The sequence below is a fragment of the Pholis gunnellus genome, assembly GCF_910591455.1.
Source record: "Pholis gunnellus genome assembly, chromosome: 22".
NCBI lineage: Eukaryota > Metazoa > Chordata > Actinopteri > Perciformes > Pholidae > Pholis > Pholis gunnellus.
This window is the reverse complement of record NC_136549.1, coordinates 10,612,427-10,634,307: the sequence shown is the minus strand read 5'-3', so window position 1 is coordinate 10,634,307 and position 21,881 is coordinate 10,612,427. Positions and strand designations below refer to the sequence as shown.

Below are 21,881 nucleotides of genomic sequence, written 5' to 3'. Positions count from 1 at the left end.
TGGTATTAGTAGTAGCTTAAGGTGGCTAATGTTAGCAAACTTTGGACAGATACTGCTGGACATATATGGACATATATTAGACTCACCTGTAGTTTAGCCATGCAGATAGTTTTAACTTTATTTGTCCAGGATTTGAGATATCCGTTTCCAACACTCCTGAAATGACTTTGGCCGGTCTCCTATGCACACGGCATCTTTGGGTTCCCTGTTTTAGAGAGCGGTAAACTCCCGACAGTGGAGCCTCAGTGCGTTCACGAGAAGACGCTTGACCTCAGTTAACTTAACAGAAATACAGCAGACTCTTTTTGTTGAGCAAACATGCACAAATAGACACACTGATGGCGTGCATCAGTTTGGTCATTCATATCGAGTCATAGTCGGGGACAAGACCGACTTTAAATGTGGTGACACTCTTAACACTCGGACAATATTTGCCTGGTTTTTCAGTGTGATGGTTCATTTGGTATTCCAGCATTTTTTACAACCTAGATTCGGTGGAGGTGGAGAATAGTGGGAGAAAGAGACAGGCTGGAAAGAGAGAGAGGGGGGGGGGGGGGAAACCAGGATGGGGTGAATAAGCCGTTTGTTTGTCCCCTCGGCTGTCCTCCCTGGCCTTGCCTGGTGCTTGGTGCCTGGCGTCCAGGGTCACTTCCTTTCATAACGACCACTGCCATCTCCTCGCATTAGCATTTTCACCGCCGCGGGGGTAACACACTGGAGTGAGCGAGTGTGTGCGTGCGTGTGCTTGGTTTCTCGCTCGCTTCGGGCCTCATTATGCAGGGACTTGGGAAGACAGAGAGAGGCGAGCAGGGCCGAGACATCGACCTGACGTCGCTGAGATCCACCATGCCAGCCAGCGGCCCTCTGCAGGTTAGTGCACCCCGAAAAGAGAGAGAAAACTGTGTGAAAAAAGAGAGAGAGAGAGAGAGAGACAAAGGAAGACCAATGTGATAGACGTCGTAATATGGATGGATCTTTCTGTCTGTTTAGCAATGGCCTCTCCTACCGCTCTCCCTCTCTTCCTTTCTGTTTCTCCCCTCTTCCCTTGACTCTTTCATCTCCCTTCCTCACAGTCCTGGCCTACCCATGATTCTGAATTGCTGCTCCTGTCTTAGCTTTGCCGCAGAGCTGCGGTATGTCCGGCCTATGTGAGAGCTGGTGATCAGAGGGTTGCTGTGCGGCTCTCTGTGTCCGTACTCTATTCTGAGACCAAGTTACGATCGCAACGTCCATCAAATACCAATTAGGGCCGAGGTGCAAAGACTAATAAAGTCCTCTAATGCAGCCAGTGGTCAACAGAACAGGGACTCACTAATGCCAAGAAAAAGAGGTCAAGGTAGGGTTGGGGTTTTGAGAAGATGCTTCTTTTTTCTTTTTTCTTTCTTCAGCACAGACATTTGAAGGCCTTTTTGTTTAATTTTGAAGGAATACATTTGTAGTTTTTTGAGTTGAGCTTTTAAAACAGTATTGCACTACTTTCTTTCTTCAAATAATCCGCTGACTGCCTCTCTAACACACACACACACACACACACACACACACGCACACACACACGCACACGCACACGCACACACACACACACACCCTCCCTGGTATCTGTTGCAATTCATCTTCTGTATCAGTGTCAGGGCCAGCAGTGTTTCTGCCCATCAACCAGCAGGGCTGTCAGTTACTGGTATATTTAGCTACACAGTCTCCAGTGAACAAAGTGCTATTACTCAAGAGTAAGTGTGTGTGCGTGTGCGTGTGCGTGTGCGTGTGCGTGTGCGTGTGTGTGTGTGTGTGTGTGCGTGTGCGTGTGTAGCTGAGTGGATGTAGTTATATATTATGTTAAAGTCACATTCAGTTCAGGGCCATCCACACTAAATATACATAATCACAGTGTTTTAAAGGATTGTGGGTGAAATGAAACCTAAACCGAAAAAACTACTTTTCTTCACATTGTCTCAATTTTTTAGATCTTGTGGCAAGTGTGTGTGTGTGTGTGTGTGTGTGTGTGTGTGTGTGTGTGTATGTGTGTGTGTGTGCGGGGGGGACACTTGTTGTAAATTAATAATACAAACAATCACAAAGAAACTTACCAACAAAGCTAAAAACAAAACTTTCAGTGAAGTTTTTAATTTTTCCCAATAGTTATTCTACTCAGTAAAAATATCTGTAACTCCCTGTCAGCAGGATGACAGTTGCAGCAGCAGTACAAATTTATTCAGCTTCAAAAATAAGGTTGCTTCACGCCAACCACGTCCAAATTTACCTCTCATGAATGCTGGTTCTGTTCATTCATTTAACAGAACACACGGTTACTTTCAATCCCGGAGTTTCCCCTCTTGTGAATCACGTTTGCGTGTCAGCGAGACCTTCAACAAGATGATCATTTATGAAAGTGCAGTTTATATGAAATGTCGGGGATATTTTGTCACGGTGATTACAGTGACCAGAGACAGCTGTTACAGTAGCTGCTGTAGCAGCAATTAGCAAAAACAAAAAAATCATGGATAACATGTATGATGATGAAGACCACCACGACTGTTGGCAGAAGCCTACAACACCCCATATCACAGATTAACAGCTGACGGCGTCGTGTAGCACCATTGGGTCACCATCAGCCACTATAGCTGTGACAGTCGTGCTCTAACACGTGGCTCAAAATGTCGACGTTTTCACGGTCAAGGACGCCAAGTCCAAGCCGCAACTATTTCAACAATGTTTCCTTAATTATATGTTGGCAGATGTTAAGGAAGAAACGCGTGATCCCCGGAAAAGTGGAAATGACAGGATGCATGTGCACGTGTGTTTAAGAAACCGCTCTCACAGCATGATACACATCCTGTCTGTCAATGCCAGATGACGCTAGCGGTTAGTATGTGTGCCTGATTGATGCTATCATCACCACATTGCGCATAAATCTTTGCCGTATTGTTTCTACAGAAAGATGGATGGCTGGCTTTGCCCCTGTACTTATGGTTTAAGATGCAGCAGGTGGAGTCGTGCAGTATATTACCAGTGACAGTGTGAGAATACCAGCCATATACTGTAAATATACATATGGGTTTTCCTTACAATCTGAAGCCTGCCACTGGTACTGCAACATAATCACTGGTAAACATAAAGAAGAAGGGTCATATACTGTATATATATATATCATTGTAATGATACCCAGCCCCACTTGTCGTGTGTCACACAGGACGTTAAACACAGCTTGATGATGTCGATGTTTCACTTGGACTTTGAATGTGTTTCTCAGCCTCTGACTTCACTACATCTTCTCATCGTCCAGACATAATGCCCTCAGCACATCTTCAAATCGAGCACAAAGGAAACCGTGTAATTTGGTGAAATTGGATTTATGAGGTTGTTTTTTTTCGAGCAGCGCCTGCGCGAAGCTGCCATGATGAATCTATTTCTATGCTGCGAAAGGATTTACACCACTAAGTCACTCTCTATGTATAGAGCACAGCGACAGGGCGCGGAGCGGTGACACAGAATTAATAGGAATCACACAGCCTCTCCAAGCATGGAAGCCATGACTCAAATACAGGGAATGAGGACGGAGGTTTCTTGGTGGTTAAATGGTGCTTTAAAAGATGAGAACTCTTATCTGTAGCACAATAGCCTGAAGGCAGACAATGGAGACAATCCTCTTGTGTAAGAGAGGTCACCATTTAACGTGCTTCGCCTGCAACATGAAGCACCTGGTAAAGAGTCGGGCTTGGCTGCCAACTACTGGAGACAACGTGTTCTTTTCACACACTTTTACATCACACCTGACGACGCCCAGCTGTGATCATGGCGTCAGAAGTTCAATGAACTTTCAACTCGTACAATACGTCCTCCGTACAAGATCTTGTGTGGGTTACCTTTGTGCAATAATGTGGCTCATTGGTTATTTGTTTTTGGACAACAATGGAGCTCTTTGGCACAGAGGAATAAGCTATATAATAATAATCATATTAACGAATGATGATCAAGATAATACGTCTACATGTGTACACACTGTAATCAACCGCATTCTCTTGTTCCGCCTGTATCTTTCCTCTGAATAACAACTTGTTTACCGCAATAGTTTTTCTTTTATCCATCTGTTTTAGTGTCCGCTGCCGTGTGTCCCTCCACGACCATCGTCCCTCTCATCTTCTTCCCACTTCTCTCACCTCCCAGAATACATTGCTGCCTCTCTTTGACGTTATCTGTGTGTGTGTGTGTGTGTGTGTGCGTGCCTGTGTAACATCTTCTCGGCCCCTACATGGCAGATGCCACATTCTGAGTGCGGCTGTGAAGTACGAGAAAGTCTGTGCGTGTGTGTGTGTGTGTGTGTGTGTGTGTGTGTGTGTGTGTGCATGTGTGTTTGTGTGCGTGATTCCGGGAACGTTCATCCTACACTTAGCTGAGCCTCATCTTTAAATGACTTGTTTTGTAATAGGCTTGTGATGCAATAATTGCTGCATATGTCGACTATGATTCAGTCTTTGTATGTTTAGACAGATATAATAAGTGCTGTGTGAGTATACATTGTACTGTAGTATCCAATATCCAGATAACCAGATGGTTCCCAGTTGTGATTATCTTTCATTCCCACTTGTCAACAGCATATATCATACAGTGGCTCACTCACCTTTATTGGCTTATGGAGTTCTCTCAGTTTTATGGCGATGGGTCTGTTGAGCTCTGTAGGTATTTCGATGTCATAGCACTTAAAGGACTTGTTGTCCCCTTTGGCTTAAAGGTGAGAAAGTTAATCTTGTAGTTTGTCAGTTGCTGTTGTGCAGCTTTCAACCCGATGAAGACTTTGTGATACGGTTGAAAGCTTCGGTAAAAGTCTGTAAGTGGACATTGAGGTGAGAGTGTATAATTTTTAAGCTCATGTTCTAGTGTATGACTAAGTCAGAAGTTGTTTTTACGGTCAATGTACATTATTTCACATCTTTCTTTCTACTTTTTTATGTTCTTTCTTCTATTCTGTCCCCGTTTTCTGTCGTCTTGACCGTCATTCTTTCTGGCCTCATGGGGGAAGTGTGTGTTTTCTTTTCATTTTTGGGGGGAAATGACAGCCGACTCGGTCTGAATCTGAAACAGCATTTTTTACGGGAATCGAGCCCAGCTGGCTGCCGTTTGTGTGCATGCGTGTGCTGAAACGTGAAAAGACTTTTAGAAGCTTTTGAGCGTGCGCAAAAAAAGCCATGACAAGTGATACCAGACGAAAATTTAGATCCCACCAGATACAAACAATTTGATTATCACACACACACACACACACCAGCCTCTCTGTCTCCTGCTCTCTCTCTTTCACAAACCCACAATCATTGTGTCACAGAGTGAAACACAGCAGATATAAAAGCACAAGTCTGCTTCTTCACTTCCACTTCAGCAGGATTTAAAATCTTGATTCCAAAGTCTCCTTGAATGATATTTCCCAGTAAAAAGACTCTGCGTGATACATTTCCTTATGACATCATTTGTCAAACAAACCAAAAGATTATCCTAAAAAACCTCGAGCTCATTTCTTGCTCATGAAATAAATCACTGGCTGCAGCGTTAGGCCAAAGGTGCTGTGACACGCCTTTGTTCCTCATCCACTTGTTCCAGTCGTACGTGCCAAGAAAGAACAGGAAACCCCCTCTCCAGTCCCGAGGCTCCCCCGCTGGGACGTTATAACTCACAACACTAACTCTCACTCTTAAACACACAGACACACACACATGCACATAATTCAAAAAATGTACACTAGACATATATCCAAACACACTTGGCTATAAATCACTCTATTCACAGACTTGTCTTCACCCTGCTCATGAAAACGCATGTAGCTGTTAAATGTTTTTTCTTAGAAATCAGAAAGATGCATTTATTTCCAGAGCATTGTGTGTTGCCTATCAACTGCGCATGGTTTGAGGTGCAATACACTTCCTTCAAATCTGTCGGGCATAGAGGTCTAGTGCGCCGTGTGCTGTGCTTGGATCGAAGCCAAACACACGTAGAGACACAGCCACACATCTGTGGAAAGACAAACACACAGAACTAGTAATAAACATGTACAATGTCGTAAACATCTACAATGCTGTGTGCGGTGGGGGAACAGTGTATGTGCGTTAAGAGGTTAATGCTCGAATGCAACATTGATATCAATTTTCCAGGAATTTAATTCCTGGAAAAAAAAAGCGAGAGGAACTTGTAGAAATGAAGAACAATATGGTAATTGGGCGACACATACACACACACACACACACATACACAGAATCTGACCTCATGTGTTTGTTGATAAAATGTGTTGCTATGCAGCGGGCCGCTGGCCAGTATGGAGTGTATGTGTGTGTGTGTGTGTGTGTGTGTGTCCTTGTGTTTATGTTTCTGGTTAGGCTTGCTTGTGGGTTTACGAGAGTGAGTACGTATGAACTGTCCAACTGACACATGTGCAGTATATGTTTGTGAACATGTACATATATGGCCTGCGTGGCTGTTGTGTGTGCATTGGTCAGCATCGCTTCAAGCTCTACGCGTCTACGCGTTCAACCATTGTATTTCAGTCAATGCAATAGAATGGTGTAGCTGTGTGAGGTCATCTGTGATTTTAAATGTGTTAACGGGAAGAAAAAAAAAGTGGGAGCAGGGCAGGAGAGATGGAGGGGGGAAGAACGAGTGTGGGAGGTGGGCGAGGTTCTGTCTGACCTCATCCAGTCTCCGTCGCTGACGTCCCCCGGTGCCTGCGGTGCTCATGGGACTATTGTTGATTTACACACAATGAGATCACGCTGGAAGTGGAACAAAAGCTCTCTGTTATTAATTGTCCTCTGTGTGAAACCCCGACGGCATCGACATTTCGTGAAGGGAATACACTTTCTACTGTCATTTGTGTTTAATTGTCATTAGTGTTTAATTGATTTGAAAATCATTGCATATTTACACACACATTTTGCAGATATTCTGCCATAAAATTGTTTAAAAAGGCAGGGAAAAGGTCGGCTTTAATCTTGGACAGAAAATTGGACAACTATATGCTATGGCTACTACTTTAACAAGCATGTAGCTCTAATCTCCATGTTGTATTTTAAAACCTCCACATGACCGGACACATAAAATGTTTCACAGCTTTTTTATTTTGTCTAAATAAGCCTGCTCTGTGCAAACATCTACATCATCTTTAGGAGCCTCTGGGGACCAAAAAAAAAAAAGTGCTGTCTGAGGTCAAGCCACCTACACTGATGTATCACATTTGTGTTTGTGCTTCTGTGTTTGTGTGAGTGTGTGTTGCTGGAATATATGTGTACCCTTTGACCTAGTCGGTGAAAATAAACAGCAATAACTTCTCTTAGACAAATAGTCATTCACCTCTTCTCAGAGCCATACACACACACACACACACACACACACACACACGTCTGTCACTGGCTACTATTAAAAATAAGAATAAAATACATATAACAATAGAATTCTATTCTAAGTTGATAAATATCTGTTTTATATATATTTTATCTATAGATTGATGAAGAAAGATTATTATCCTTTCCTCTTGTGCCAGCTGCAAGTTATGTTTCAGAGGGAAATATTTCAACTATTGGATGGATAGCCACGGATATATAAAAGGTCCCCAGAGGATGCAGTCACTTTATGATCTTCTGGCTTTCCCTCTAGTTCTACCAGCAGGTTGAAATATTTATGTATGGAAATATCACGGATGGATTGCAGAGAAATTTGGTTTCAGACATTCATGGTCCCCAGAGGATGAATTGACTTTGACCCCCTGACTTTTCATTTAGGGCCAAAATTGATTATGTCCAATACTTATAAAAACACATGACATTCCCATCAACCCCAGCTGCACTTTGTTCGTGTGGTCACGTGCTAAACTAAGATGACATGATAAATATTATACCTCTAAACAGCAACATGCTAGCATTATCGTAGTGACGAGTTAGCATGCTGACATTAGCATTTAGCCCAAAGCTATAATTATTAGCCTCACAGAGTTGCTGGCACGGCTTGAGACTCTTACTCTTGTTTATGATCAAATAAAATTCAGTGACAATCCAACGCTTTGACTTGTGGATCCTGGTGAATTTCATCATCCCAAAGTTCAGATTGGCACAGCGTCATTAACCTTCATCTATTTGTTAGCTATGCGATGGCTATTACTCTGCTAACTGTCTGACGGTAGCGTAAGACTAAAACGAGTTTATCTAAACTGATAGTTAGGATGTGCGTCTACTGTGTGCTTGTGAAAGCAGACTTGGCACCGGACGTTGAGAGGTTCGTCTCAGTGGAAAAACTTCCATCGTAACGATTAAACACTTTAATCTCCAACAGTGGTACAGTTTGTGGTTATCTGAAATTACATGAGTGGCTGTTGAAGTAGCTTTGATCAGAGAGGTCTTAGATCCGTGTGGATCGTTACCACATTGCCACAGCAATAACTCTTGAGGTTACCAGGCAGCTAGACTGTGATTTTCTCCAGTTTTCTTTCTTTCTTTGAGCACGCGTGTGCTGAGAACAGTTGTATAAAACAAGTTCTTCACTATGATTACAGTAAACCTCAGCTATGCGTTGAACATCTGATACCACCATATTAGCCATACAGTTAATACAGTGAAGCATATCATCACGGTTTTTATTATTCTAGTAAATTAACTTCCCTGTGGGTGTACATAGGCTACTGAATTGCAGTAATCACACAAGAGTGTTATATTGTATGTGCGCAAAATGGGACAATGGACAGTGTGCTGTCATATAGTCATAACACTGTGTGCATGTGTGTGTACGTGACAAGTGACACGTGGACAGTTGCAACATCATGGCATGTTTATTATGTGCAGGTACATCTTGGCATTAGGAAGTGTGTGTGTGTGTGTGCACATGTTTATTCATGCACACAGTTACGCGGTACCTTTGACATATCTGCATACATCTTGTCATACATTACTTACTCGTGTCATGCAAACTCCTGTTGCCTCACTGACAAAATAAGATACGTGCGTTTTCTATGTCCTCGCTGCTATCTGTTACCCTTGTGCACACACATCTTTTAGCTTATGTTTCAAGCTACTGGGACATGCACAAAGCAACAGAGTCAAGGACGGGTTCACATGTATGTTCAGTAAATATGTACGGATAAGCAGAGAGAACGAGGCGATGACCATGGTTGGTCATAGCTGACTGGTAGAACCTGCACGCCAGGTGCAGGTGACTGTTGTGTACCAAGGCGTGCGTTACACCTGTAAAACCTTTGGCTTCAGTAGATTTCCACCTGTCACATCTCTGGTAAACAAAGAGCTGGCAGGGATGGAAATGTGTAACTGACGACTTCATTGACTACCATTCAGTAGGGAAAAACACGCCCCAAACCTGTTGGGGTGTTAGTCTTTTGTTCAAGTTTTAACGATGGTCTCTATGAGGCTGGGTTGGTTACTTTAAACATATATTCCCCAACAAACACCTTTGCCATTTATCTGTATGCACATTCTTTTACTGGAATTGAGTTTTTCAAACAGCGTGTAATGCTGCCTTTCTCTTAAAAGTTTGAATCTCCAAGCCCAAACTGAGATTGCTCTCAGTCTGAGTAATTTTCTCAGGCTTTCTCAGACATCAATACTTATCACTGGAAATGTATTTGACTCTGCAAACACGCAGTTATCTGGTGTGCCTTTTAACCTTCATGACCGATATAAGCCTTTACAATATTGTTACGGTGCCCCTAAGTGGCAGACAATCCTCAAATTTCTCCAGAACTCAAAGCTGATGTTTTGAAAATCTGATAAAAGATCCATAAATTATTCTGTAGAATGCATCTGCTGCTAATACAGAAACAAAATCTTTCCACAGTGTATCATTTTTAAGGTTGTTTTTTGTTTTTCTTTTCTCCACATGTTTTCAACCCCAGGCAGTGTCTATATCTGTCTCTCTCTTTAAATGTCTAAAGATTTGGGATGCAGCTTTGGCACAAAAACAGCAGCATTCTTGGAACTCGGGAAGCGGGTAATGCCCACATGCACACAAACATAGAGGAAGGAAGTGTGCGTGTGTGTGTGTGTGTGTGTGTGTGTGTGTGTGTGTGTTGTGGATGGCGATGAAGGCCGAGCCATTAAAAGCCAGGAAGCCTCCAGGAGGAATGGCCTGCGATGTCGCACATGGCCGAGGCCTGAGAGCTTGAGTGCCTGAGGAAGGGAGGGGAGAGGGTTAAACTCCAAACAGGCTTTTGGCTCATCTCTATATATAAAATAAAACGAGACAAGTAAAAGACCGACAGACAGCGGTGAAAGAGATACTGTTCTTTCATTAGACCTATTCACACCACACCTCAGCCCCTCAGGCAAAACTCCAAAACACAGACACACGCACAGCACTGGACAGCTATTTACAGTACAGTATACAGTAGGTACACACGCACACGCATCCTGCAGCACTGCGCCTCCTCTGGCCGTGTTTGTTTTGGATACAGAGCACTCGCACTCACATTGTGGCAAACTGACTTTTTGGATCAATGAATGATAATTACGTCAAAACCACAAACCCTGTTAGGACACGTCGCGTAATCACAGCGGTTGTTAATCTAAACTCTAAGGCTTACATGAGTCATTATTTAATTATTTACCAAGTTTGTTGCTGTTTTTCAGACACAGATTCACACAAAACGAATAGCAGTGACATTTTGATACGACGATCATAATATTACGTGAGATGCCGTGCGGTCAGGTAACCGCAGTTAATAAACAATCCAATTTCCCATCTTCTCCATGCCTTGAAGGTTACTTCTAGTTAGTTCTCTTGAATACTTATGTTGAATACACTTATTGTAAGTCGCTTTGGATAAAAGCGTCTGCTAAATGACTGCAATGTAATGTAATGTTACCTAAAAGTTGCACATAAAAACGAACAAGAACAACATATTCTGCTGCAATTTCAAACGTTTAACTGTGAAGTATGTTTGTCCCTTGTCAGCCTTGCTGTGAAGACTTCTAGGAAACTGCTCCAGGAATATTCCAAGCCTTTTTTTTCCCTGTGAAACGTTTGATCTATCTCACGATCGGAACCTTGTTTCATGCAGTATTTCCCTTTGAAATGACGCGTGTGCTGCTGCTTTAGAGACAACATTCCTCCGGAGGGAAGGTCTGCAACCAGCTCCCACAGGAACAAACATCTGCGCCCCTGAGGGGTCGTTGAGCAACTCACTGTTCTCCTGAAGGGTGGAAGCAAGTTAACAGCATGACATTTTATAGAGTCTGATTTATTACAAAACATTTATTGGCTTCAATCATTTTTTTAATAACAGCTCAATTACAGTATTTATGTCCCTCTTAAACACCACAAAGAAACAGGAATTCCAGATATTGCTACCGTCTTCGTCCTCACAAAGACTTTTCAACTTTACAAACATGCCCTCACTGCAATAAAAACTTAAAGCAAACACTTAACAATGACTAGTATATTTTTACAACTCCACAAATCATCCTGGAGGGAGCCGATGTCTTTTTACAAGCCACTGTGTGTGTCTGTGTGTGTGTGTGTGTGTGTGTGTGTGTGTGTGTGTGTGTGTGTGTGTGTGTGTGTGTGTGTGTGTGTCTGTGTGTGAGCGTGTGACTAGTTGGAAGGGATGGGCATCCAGTGGTGAATAACAGAATGTCAAACAGCTCCGAGAAACAACAACAACAAACAATTTCAGACTATTTTCTTTAAAAAAAAAGGATTTTAAAGGAGTACATTTTAGGAGATAGGCTTCTTTGTGAAGTAACTGGGAGTTAAATGAGAGGATCAATATCTTCTCTGTGCATGTAGCAGAGAGATTGGTCCGAAAAGTGTTTAGCTAAGCTACGCACCGAGTATTTAAACAGGACCGAGGAAAAGGACAATGGCATTCAGGCCTTGAAAGAAATACCAAAACGTGACATTTCAGTGCTACCATTTTATATACAACATGTATTACATTTACTTCCATCCTTGAAGCGTGTCTTTCTAAGGTTTGTCCCTTTTTTTTTCTTGCCATTAAACATTTTTGTTGAGTGCTTCATTTTTACGAATTACAGGCCAAAAGCCTATATGGTGGAATTTGACTTTTTTGGACTCAAAATCACGTTTACCAGCGTGTGAACTTGATTTCATGTGCATGAAATTCAGCTGCAGACACACGTGTTCTACTTTGGACGTGTCAATGTGTGCTTGCTTCTATCGTGGATAAAGTCAAGAAAATGCAGAATATGGCTCAATGAGAAAACCTTTGAAGCAGTTGCGGCACGTTTTGCTAAACTGAGCTACGGTACAAATTCTTTGTTGTGTGCAAAGTGCAGTAACCGGCAGCATAACTGCACTCTTTTGTTCGCGTTGGACGAATATCAGGTTTGCACGTTTGCCTTGAAATTGAAGCATGAAGAAAAGCAGCATTAGTTTAAATCCTCTGTCATTATAATCAGCCCCATACGACGTCTCCTTGACTCTAGTCTGACTGAGCTGTACATTCAAGAGATTTACATTTTCTGTGTGGTAATGAAGGCTGTGCATACTTATCATTCCTGCTTGTCAACGCTGAAGTTCACCTGAAGTGGCAACCTCAGAGACAGCGGCCTCTAAAACAGTAAGAACGTAGCTGTTTATGTGTGTGTTCCGCGATGTTGCCGTGACAGAACGCACCGATGGTGTACATTTTTTTTTCAAGGGTACTTAGCATGCCGAAGGATGCTATAAGAGCACACAACACATGTCAATCTCTTATGCAACAGACTCTTCCAGCATGGATGACGTCAGAGGAGAACGGGCTCTCCTTACACACACATTCACGTACACGACTACACACAACCTGCACCTTTAGCTATTGTCAACGTTTGCTGTCACGCTACAGACAGATGTTCACTAAACACAGTGCCAATTAATTAGATTTGATTATTTTAACACAAAGCCCAAATATATGTTTTAATCAACGAGTTACCTTTTTTGTAAAAGGATCATTTTTATTGGTTGCTGTAACTTCAAAGTCCGACAAGGCAAGAAACACGATTAAGCCGAATAGTCTAAATCGTCTTCATCAATGTGGCTTACCAAAATAAGACCCAGGTTGTAATGAAAGAAATCAAAGGTAATATAGCAAGAAATCATATATAGACATAATAAAAAACGTATAATTTCATATTTCAAAAATCTGCCGGTTGAATATGCGGCCCTTTGTAAGGTTTCCATAGGACGCCCTGCAGCGCCCCGGAAGGACCAGCTGGTGGAGTCATATTTCTCCATGTGTTCCTGGTCAGGAACGCAGAGAGTCAACTGATATTAGATCACTGCCACTTCTTCTCTCTTACTCACAGACAGCAGATGGAAGTTCAAATGCAGACACACACACACACACCAACACACACACACACACGCTCACAGAAACACACAAATGCACACTCATGTGGTGAAATGGTCATCAAATGTGTCATGTTAAATCATAGTTCACATTTTCCGTGCTTGTGGGTGACATTGCGACACTGTGTGTGGGTGAGTGTCTCCCCACTGTGGATGGGAGGTCAAAGGTCGAAGGTTATTGAGGTTATTGAGGTTGAATAGATTTGTTCATTTTCCCAATGCTTCTATCTCTTACAAACACACACAAGTAAAAATACTCATAATGCATCAGATGGCCCTTTTCAGAGAGTTGTTATATATATAATATATATATATATATCACTGATGCATAAATGTGAACTACTTTTTAACTACTTTATATATTATTAGGGAGTTTAAACTGTGACAATGAATTATGTTTTACAAACTGATCATGTGTTTTGTATGTAAGTAGAAATCACAACATTTCCTTCTGCAATGTAGTGCAGTAGAACTTTAAAGAAGCAGAAAACGGATGTACAAGTAAAGTACAAGTTCCTGAAAACTGGCAAAAAGTCAAATCTGAGATTTATTTCTTAACACAGTATATATGTCAGAAAATAATTGCTGAAAACACACAAAAAGACTGATCATCTAGCATACTGGGATGAATCCCGGTGCGGCTGGTGTTACGTTTTTACCAGGCCTCCCAGAGTTACCTGTCAGTCACATGAGAACGTGCTGCGTTCATGTTTCAGGACTGGGCTCACTGGCCAATCACGACCAAGTTAGTTAAACTTGTGCTTACGTCATAGGCTCCGCCCTATGATGACTCGTTTCACTGTCATTATTTCTTGAATTCTGTCAAAAAACATTTGGAATGTCGAGAAGAGACACACAATTTCGTTATTTCATCCCCAATCAAGTTTGCGGAAGTTAGCTGACTCGGCCGGCAAAAGTCTCTGCATGCACGTCTACATTCTGCAAAAACTCAGAACACATATTTATATTTGCTTTACCTGGACTTTAAATTGGGTCTCTCTCTCGCTCTCTCTCTCTCCGGCTCTCACACGCACACACATGAATTTTTTTTGTACATCCTGCCCAGCAATTACTGAGGCATCCATCCTGCTGTGCAACGGCTCGTCCTCCATTGGATAACAGGAGGAGGAGGAGGAGGAGGGTGACGCTCCTCATCACTCATCACGAACAGGCAGAGTGAGGATCAGCAATCAGAGCGATGAAAGATGTAAAGAGAGGGAACATACTGTCTCTCTTTAAGCCTTTCTGTTTGCTTATCCAAGTAGAATGCAGGAGGCGGAGTCAAGAACAAAGTGATGGTTTATGTGATAGTAAATAGGAGAGGTAGAAGGGAAGGATCAAAAAGGAAGTACGTAACAGTAAAATGACATGTGGGTTCACTTAGTTGTGACATGAAGGACTCAACAGGGATCAGGTTTGTTAGAGAGACTCACAGTAATGTGACAGCCTTTGGGTTTTTGTTTATTTACTCGCTGTGACCATCGAAACACATTTTCCATCCAAAACGTGACGACCAGCATCATCGTCAGATTAGATTATGCAGCATCCGCCTTAATAAAAAGTACGTTTTTTTGCCAGCTTTACTAATTACAGGTCCGTCAGCAGGACGATAGTTGGCCAAGGGTCAAAGGTCATTTGTAAACCTACTGCGTGTGTGTGAGTCTTGACAGAAATGGTGTGTGTGTGTGTGTGTGTGTGTGTGTGTGTGTGTGTGTGTGTGTGTGTGTGCATCTGTGTAGATAACAGCATCCTCCCTGTTTTTCTTCTCGTATGTCAAAGTTCACCCAATAAGTGTATTGACTCTGACCCAGTTTGTCCGATGTCGTGTGCATGTGTTGAGTTGCATCCACGGTTTGTTTGTCTCTTGACACAATAGGTCTTTTCACCTGCATGTCCACCAACCCTTCCTTTCATCAGCACACACACATTAACATAAAAAACAAATGACCTGAAGAGCAGCAGTTCACGTGCTGACCCGTGTCCCTACAACCAACAATCGCATCACATTGTTTTAATCACGACAGAAGAAGACAGTCGGCGATGTCATCCAAACACCGCTCGTGATGTTCAACGTTCATAAAAACATTGCATAAAAATATAAATGTTATCATGAATATGGTTCGGGGGTGATCGACCAGCTGACCAGGTGATTTGTCCTTTGAAAATGGACATTGTGCATTTGCAGCAAACCATGGATCTTAAGTTACTGAAATGAGAAGCTTCATTCTCTCTTGTCTGCTCCTAGTTTTGGGCAGCAACTCAGGGATGTTTAAGGCCAAAAGGGTTTATATAAGTAGTAAGCCAGACACGGTTCTGCTGCCAGTCAAGTCGGCAAGAGAAAACACAAATGTCTTTGTCCCTTGCCTCCCACCCCCCGCCATGCTGACTCCTCTTCTTTGTGTCACTATCTGTTTCTCTTCATCTGCTTTTTCTGCTTTCTTCCTGCTCCCTCACCCTAAATGGCGGTTACATAAAACCAAGCAGAAAGATGATGCCTTCAGGCAGAGAGAGCTTTGGAAAAACGCAGATGAAAAACAAAGACACCCAGTCAAAGAGGAGAGCACTGAGACGGACAGACGGACTGACATTAAAAATAAGACGTTAAAAGAAAACCAGAGCTCCACTCCTAGTTGGCCTTCCCTTCCTATTGGCCATAATGGCAACCAATAGGAGCGCAGGGGAGGAGCACTTCCTGTGAGGTCGAGGGGGGGGCTCCCATGTGGTCTGGTGTATATCTGTGTGTTTATGTGCAATTAGATGTTTAAAGACTTGTAGTTGTTTTGGTGCATATCGGCGGCACGAATGTGCATATCCGAACATGTGGAGCAACACATTCAAGTATGTGCCTCGTGTGTTTCAAGTGTGTGTGTGTGTAGAGCTGGTGTGGGTGTGTCTAGATTACGTGATATGGTCCTGGGCCTTGGGTTGTGCATCAGTGAATTCCAGGAATGGAAGTTTTACGGGCTTTAACTTTATAAATACCATGTGTCCACGAAAAACACTGGGAATAAAAGAGAACTTCTGTCTATCGAGGAATCAGCTCAGTACTGGAGTTACATTTTACATTATTATTATTATTACTCATAGTTAGTGGCTCTATAGGGATAGCTGTATCAGTCTGTCACTCACTCAGCAATTTGGTTCACGTCATTCATTCATGTCGCCCTCAGGATGAATTATAGTAACTTTTATCATCGACCGCCATCATCAGATCTAAACTTCAATGTGTCGCGTACTTTGATTCATGAGTCTGAATGATTCATGTTTTTTTAATCCTTGTCTCAACAGTAGGTCAGATTCCAGCCATGAGGCTGAGGTAAATTAAAAAACAGTGGGCTATAATGTAATGTCCATTATTCCCAGCATGATGCTAGCGCACTTACAGAAATTCTTAGCAGGTGCCGGGTAGCAGCTTCATGTTCCCATTTCATCTTTTATTGCAAGTGGACATTAGTCATCTTGTGCGGCTACAGTATTTTTTATCTTTAAACAATAAGCAATGAAATCCACATTTTACAGTAGTTTTACAGACTGCTGCCAAGTATCAGTCCTCAAAGAGAAACCTCCAAATCTGCAGAACACCAAACGATGGGACGACGTCCAGTCAGCCCAGAACAATGAGGCACTGCTATGCTGCAGCTCCTGTGTCTGCTCATAATGAAGGCAGCTGTCGGATTGTTAGGAAAGCAAGTTGTAAATGGTGGTTACCGCACAGACGAGCTGAGAAAACGGGGGGAAAAAAAACGTTTTCTCATTCCTCAAAAGCAAAAGCTGAGCTAGGTAGTCGACCCTGGACTTTTCATGACTTCCCCCCCTGAGGCCGGTTGCTAGCTCACAGCTTCTGAAGATAAACGTGCGTAACCCTGCTCACCACTTCTTGTGCCGTAAACAAGGATCCATCCCTCTCTGTCCCGCCACACAAAGGGTAAAATAATAATTTCGTAAATCCAGATAGGTTCACATTAAGTGTGATAAATGCACAGACAGTACATTTAGAGAGACATTAAACTAAGTGGACACACATGGTCCGTAAAACTGTATGTAGGCCATTCCAGTGTTTTGATTGTGTGGTGTGTGCGTGTGTGTATGTGTGTATGTGTGTGTGTGTGTGTGTGTGTGTGTGTGTGTGTGTGTGTTTTGGCGGCCTGCCCAAAGCTGATGTTGATAAATTGTGACCACATGAGTCCCCAAAGGAGAAAAGATGGAAACAGGCCAGTACATATATACATACTTTTTCTCTCACTCTCTCCCCCGTCTCCATATCGGGGTCTTTTTTCACTTCCTTACATCCCTCTCTGTCTTTCTCTGTTTTTCCTTCCATCTCTCTCTCTCTCTCTCTCTCTGTCTCTCTCTGTCTCTCACACACACAAAACATTCAAAAGGGCTCGGAACACGTGTTCATAGTGTTTTGACAGTCTTTGCAGTTCTAGGAATTGCCTCATACTTTCTTGGAGATTAACCCAGTCTGGATCAAGCTGTACTATAACACAGGCTGTATGAAATACGGTAACAAATATAGCATGTTGGGGATCACCGCATCAGGACGGGTAAATTGTCCTTCACGGAAATACGTTTATTCAGACTTTAAAACTAACCCTGGGTTTAGCAAAGATTTGGATAAAGCGCAAGGTGCGGGTAATCCGAAAATACCCCCCAAAAAAGCATACTTTTCCTCTTACTCAGAGGGCCGGTCTGTTGTGGTTCTGGTTTTGTGTGTTACTCAAGAGAGTCCAAAAGCTACATGTGGAAACGTCAACATCAACGTCTTGTTCCATAACTCCAGGCACCCTTCTGATAAGACATAGACCTCATTTGAACGCTGCCAATGGAAAAAAATCTTTTTTGCAAAAAAAAAAAATGCACCTGCCAAGTTTCTGTCTGCAAGATTGCCCGAAGTGCGAGGGGAGAAACCGAGGCGCGTGATCTCAGCTCGCGAGAACACTGTATACATCTACCGCAGCGTTGTCACAACAGCTGAAAGCGTAAAGCAATGAACGGAACACATCATTGACTATTATTAAGGGGCTCAGCAATGCTTCAAATGGAGAAGTCCGTATGAAGTGTCGCCCCAGCAGGGCCAAAGGGCCACATGCAAGACAAAGGCAGCACACACGGAGGAGCTGCAGGTTTGAACAATTACACGCACAGCGTCGAGGTTCTGTTTATTTTGGAGCAGTGGAGCACGTTACAGCCGAGTGAGGTCATGACGTGCAATGTGTGCCTAGTGTCTACGGGATTGGCTTTACATGTATGATCTATATGTCTCCCCCCCTCAACACGTCTCTGTTTCTGTGGAGCCTGAAGAAAAAAACAGAAACCGCACTGTTTCAAACTGCACGCTGACACAGCTTCTGGTAAAATTATCTATTTACAGGCAGAATGCTTCAATCTATAGCTCAGTGTTAAGTGATCCAATATGTGCGTCTGCAACCCATGAACTGTGGCAGAGCGATAATTAGGTGGAGAAAATGTTTTGGTCCCCGACATAGAAAGGATTTATGTCAAGATGTTTAACACCGCCTCTTTTTGGCAAATGTTGTGTGAAGGAAACACACACACGGGCACATTCATACACACACTGTTGATATGGAAAAATATCAGATGTGCAACAAAGTCCTACTCTTCATCATTCAAATCACTGGAAAATCTGTTTAAGAGCTGTCAAAATGCACGCTTATCTCATCCCTGCTGCAATACAGTGAAGTACACTAAATATAGTGAGATGAAAAAAGCAATTAAAATGATTTATGTAGAGTGTAATTATTATTATTATTATTATGGCTTGGATTTGGTTGGGCGATGAGCAAATAAAGCAATGAGCACAGTTTATCTCATCAGGCTTTTCCTGGCAGTATCCTGCGGTGGTGATCTTGGTCTCTGCTGCTCTCTCCTGGTCTTCAGCAGCATAACTTGGAGTTTGTCTATTTCTTCCCCGTTTTATTTTATTTTTGGTGCAGGCCTATCAAGAACGGCAGTGGTTACACTCATTTCATTGTGTCTGTCATCTCCAGATCATGAGTTAATTGTCTTGACGTCTCTCCATCTTGGGTCAGAACAGACAAACAGAAAAAGAAAAGTGAACAGAAAACAGTCCTGCGTCACTTTTGGGCCGGTACAAAACTCATCGTACAGACAGGATGGGCGTAAGCTTTAGTCGGCTGGAGCCATTGAGAAGCTGTGCCGATCACTTTGAAGTCTGTCATATGATCTCTGTGTGTTTCAGGGAGGTTCGCCCTCGAATCTGAACATGAACCTGTACGCCACCAAGAAGACGGCGGCCGAGGGCATGTTGGACATCGCTCTGTTCCTGGCTAACATCACACACATGAAGACGGTCATCGAACAGGGAGCTGGATACAGGTACAGTGTGTGTGTGTGTGTGTGTGTGTGTGTGTGTGTGTGTGTGTGCGAGAGAGAGAGCGGCAAAGAGAGACAAACTGCTAGATCTCACTACAAATTCAGTTAAATATAGAATTTTTTTTTTCTGTCTGTCACTGTTGCCTCAAACGATATTTATTGATAAACATATATTGCGTAACGTATTTCTCTCTCTCTCCTCCTCAGGTACTACGCCGCCGTCCTGACACTCATCTCCTTCTCCCTTGCTCTCCAGATAGTGGCTGGAGTCCTGATCATCATCATCGGTGAGCCAATCGCATTACAGCATTAGTCGGCTTAAAATAGATGAGAAATCCATCCTCCACGTTCTTAACCACTCATATTAACACACTAATACACAGACTACTGATTCGTGGTGAAGATACACGCGGTGCAGGTTGAAGTCCAGTCACTCTCTTGTCTTGTGTTTTGCACAAAACGGTTTATAGCATCCATGATGTATTCTTTACGCAACATGAGCTATGGATGTAAAAAGCTGATGAAAGCATTTATAACAGTTATCTGAGCACTTTTGCGTAGTTTGTTATTTTTGTTTTGTTGTTATTTTTGGTGTGTGTGTACATTATTGCAGCTCGGCGAGACATAACCGAGGAGGCCAATCAGAAGCGCCTGGACAGCCTGAACAACACCACCACCGTCATCATCTTCCTCATCTTCGTCAGCAACATCTTCATCTCGGTCTTTGGGATGGAGCGCACCGGCCTCTTTGCCAGGATGCATTTCTGACTTTTCTGATGTAGGCAATGATTCTAATATGTAGCCTTATTCGGAGAGTAGGGAAAGGTTATTCAGCACATTCAACATAGGACCAGACCATGTACACACACACACACACACACACACACACACACACACACACACACACACACACACACACACGGAAACAGGAACTTATCTGTGACTTATTGCTCTACTTAAAGTACTAACCAACTGCAGCATTTCTGTATTTCTGATTTTATACAGGATGAATGGATTGGGCCAAGGGACCAACTAGATGTGTGTGTATGTGTGTGTGTGTGTGTGTGTGTGTTTGTGTGTGTGTTTCTGTCTGTCTGTAATGTATGTTTTTGTGTGTGTGTGTGTGTGTGTGTGCAGCTCGTTGTGAGCTGACCCTCCTCCCCTCTTGTCAGCGCTTGCTAAACTTCCTGAACAATCTGACCACCGGCATAATCTTCCTCACCCTCATCGTCAACATCATCAAAGCCGCCTTTGGCACACAACGCAGCTGCCTCCTGGGTTGGCTGCTTCAGCGTTTCATTCTATAGGCTGATAACGCGCACCGTACGTACGTCCACACGCAAAAACTGAACATTAACGCACGTGTTTGAAGCTGCCTTGTGTGGAATTTGTATTTGAAGTCATACTGTCACACCGGCTGATGTCAAAGTACAGATAACACTCTGAAATCAAACACATAAGGAGGCAGCTCTAATTTTGTATCTTTTGTATATTCATGCGTGTTCCTAAACAAAATGCTGTATGCTGCTGTAGCGTGACGCACCTTTACACTGTCAGTTTGATTCAGCATTCAGCGTTAAGGCTAAATTCAGCCTGTCTCTGTCCAAAGGTAAGAAAATCCACCTAAAAAAACTTGTTTAGTCTAAAAAGAAAAGTGTGTTTGACAGGCTTCTACTGGCTCAACACTTTCTCACAAAGAAAATAGGGAGCTATAGAACCAGACAAGCTTCAACATGTCAATTTAGAAACGTTTAAGGTACAAAACAGACACTATGTCGACATGTTATCAGAGTCAACCAGTGTATCCCAAGTCTGCTACTGAGGAACTTACTCTTTCTTTGCTCCAGAGCATCATTACCGTAGTGTGTCTTTGTTGAGCGAGGGTGGAAATGTCACGTAATCTAGACGGAGGCTGGAGGGCGTGCGACTGAATTCTATTGATGGGTACGTTACTGTACGTACGGGGCAACTGTGAGTTCACGTGTGAGTGAGCACGCATCAAATGTGTGGCTGTGTGTGGATGTGTTTGAAGTGTTTGAAATTGTGTGTTTGTGTGTCTGTCTGCGTGTGTGTGTGTGTGTGTGTGTGTGTGTGTGTGTGTGTTGTAGCCCGCAGGGACCTGAACGTGGTGTCCAATCAGAAACGGCTCGACTACCTGAACAACCTTGCCACAGGTGTCATCTTCGCCACCACGGTGATTAACT

The 21,881-nt window shown here is 42.9% G+C and overlaps 1 protein-coding gene across 1 annotated transcript; it reads left to right on the top strand.

The window, feature by feature from the left end:
• Window positions 1–774: 774 nt before the first annotated feature.
• LOC306713725 (ninjurin-2-like) lies at window positions 775–20,984 on the top strand (the record flags this gene model as incomplete). Its single annotated transcript, XM_079183536.1, has 4 exons — window positions 775–870; window positions 19,544–19,680; window positions 19,885–19,964; window positions 20,815–20,984. The coding sequence occupies 4 exons, from the start codon at window positions 775–777 to the stop codon at window positions 20,982–20,984; spliced, it is 483 nt and encodes a 160-aa protein (XP_079039662.1).
• Window positions 20,985–21,881: the final 897 nt, after the last annotated feature.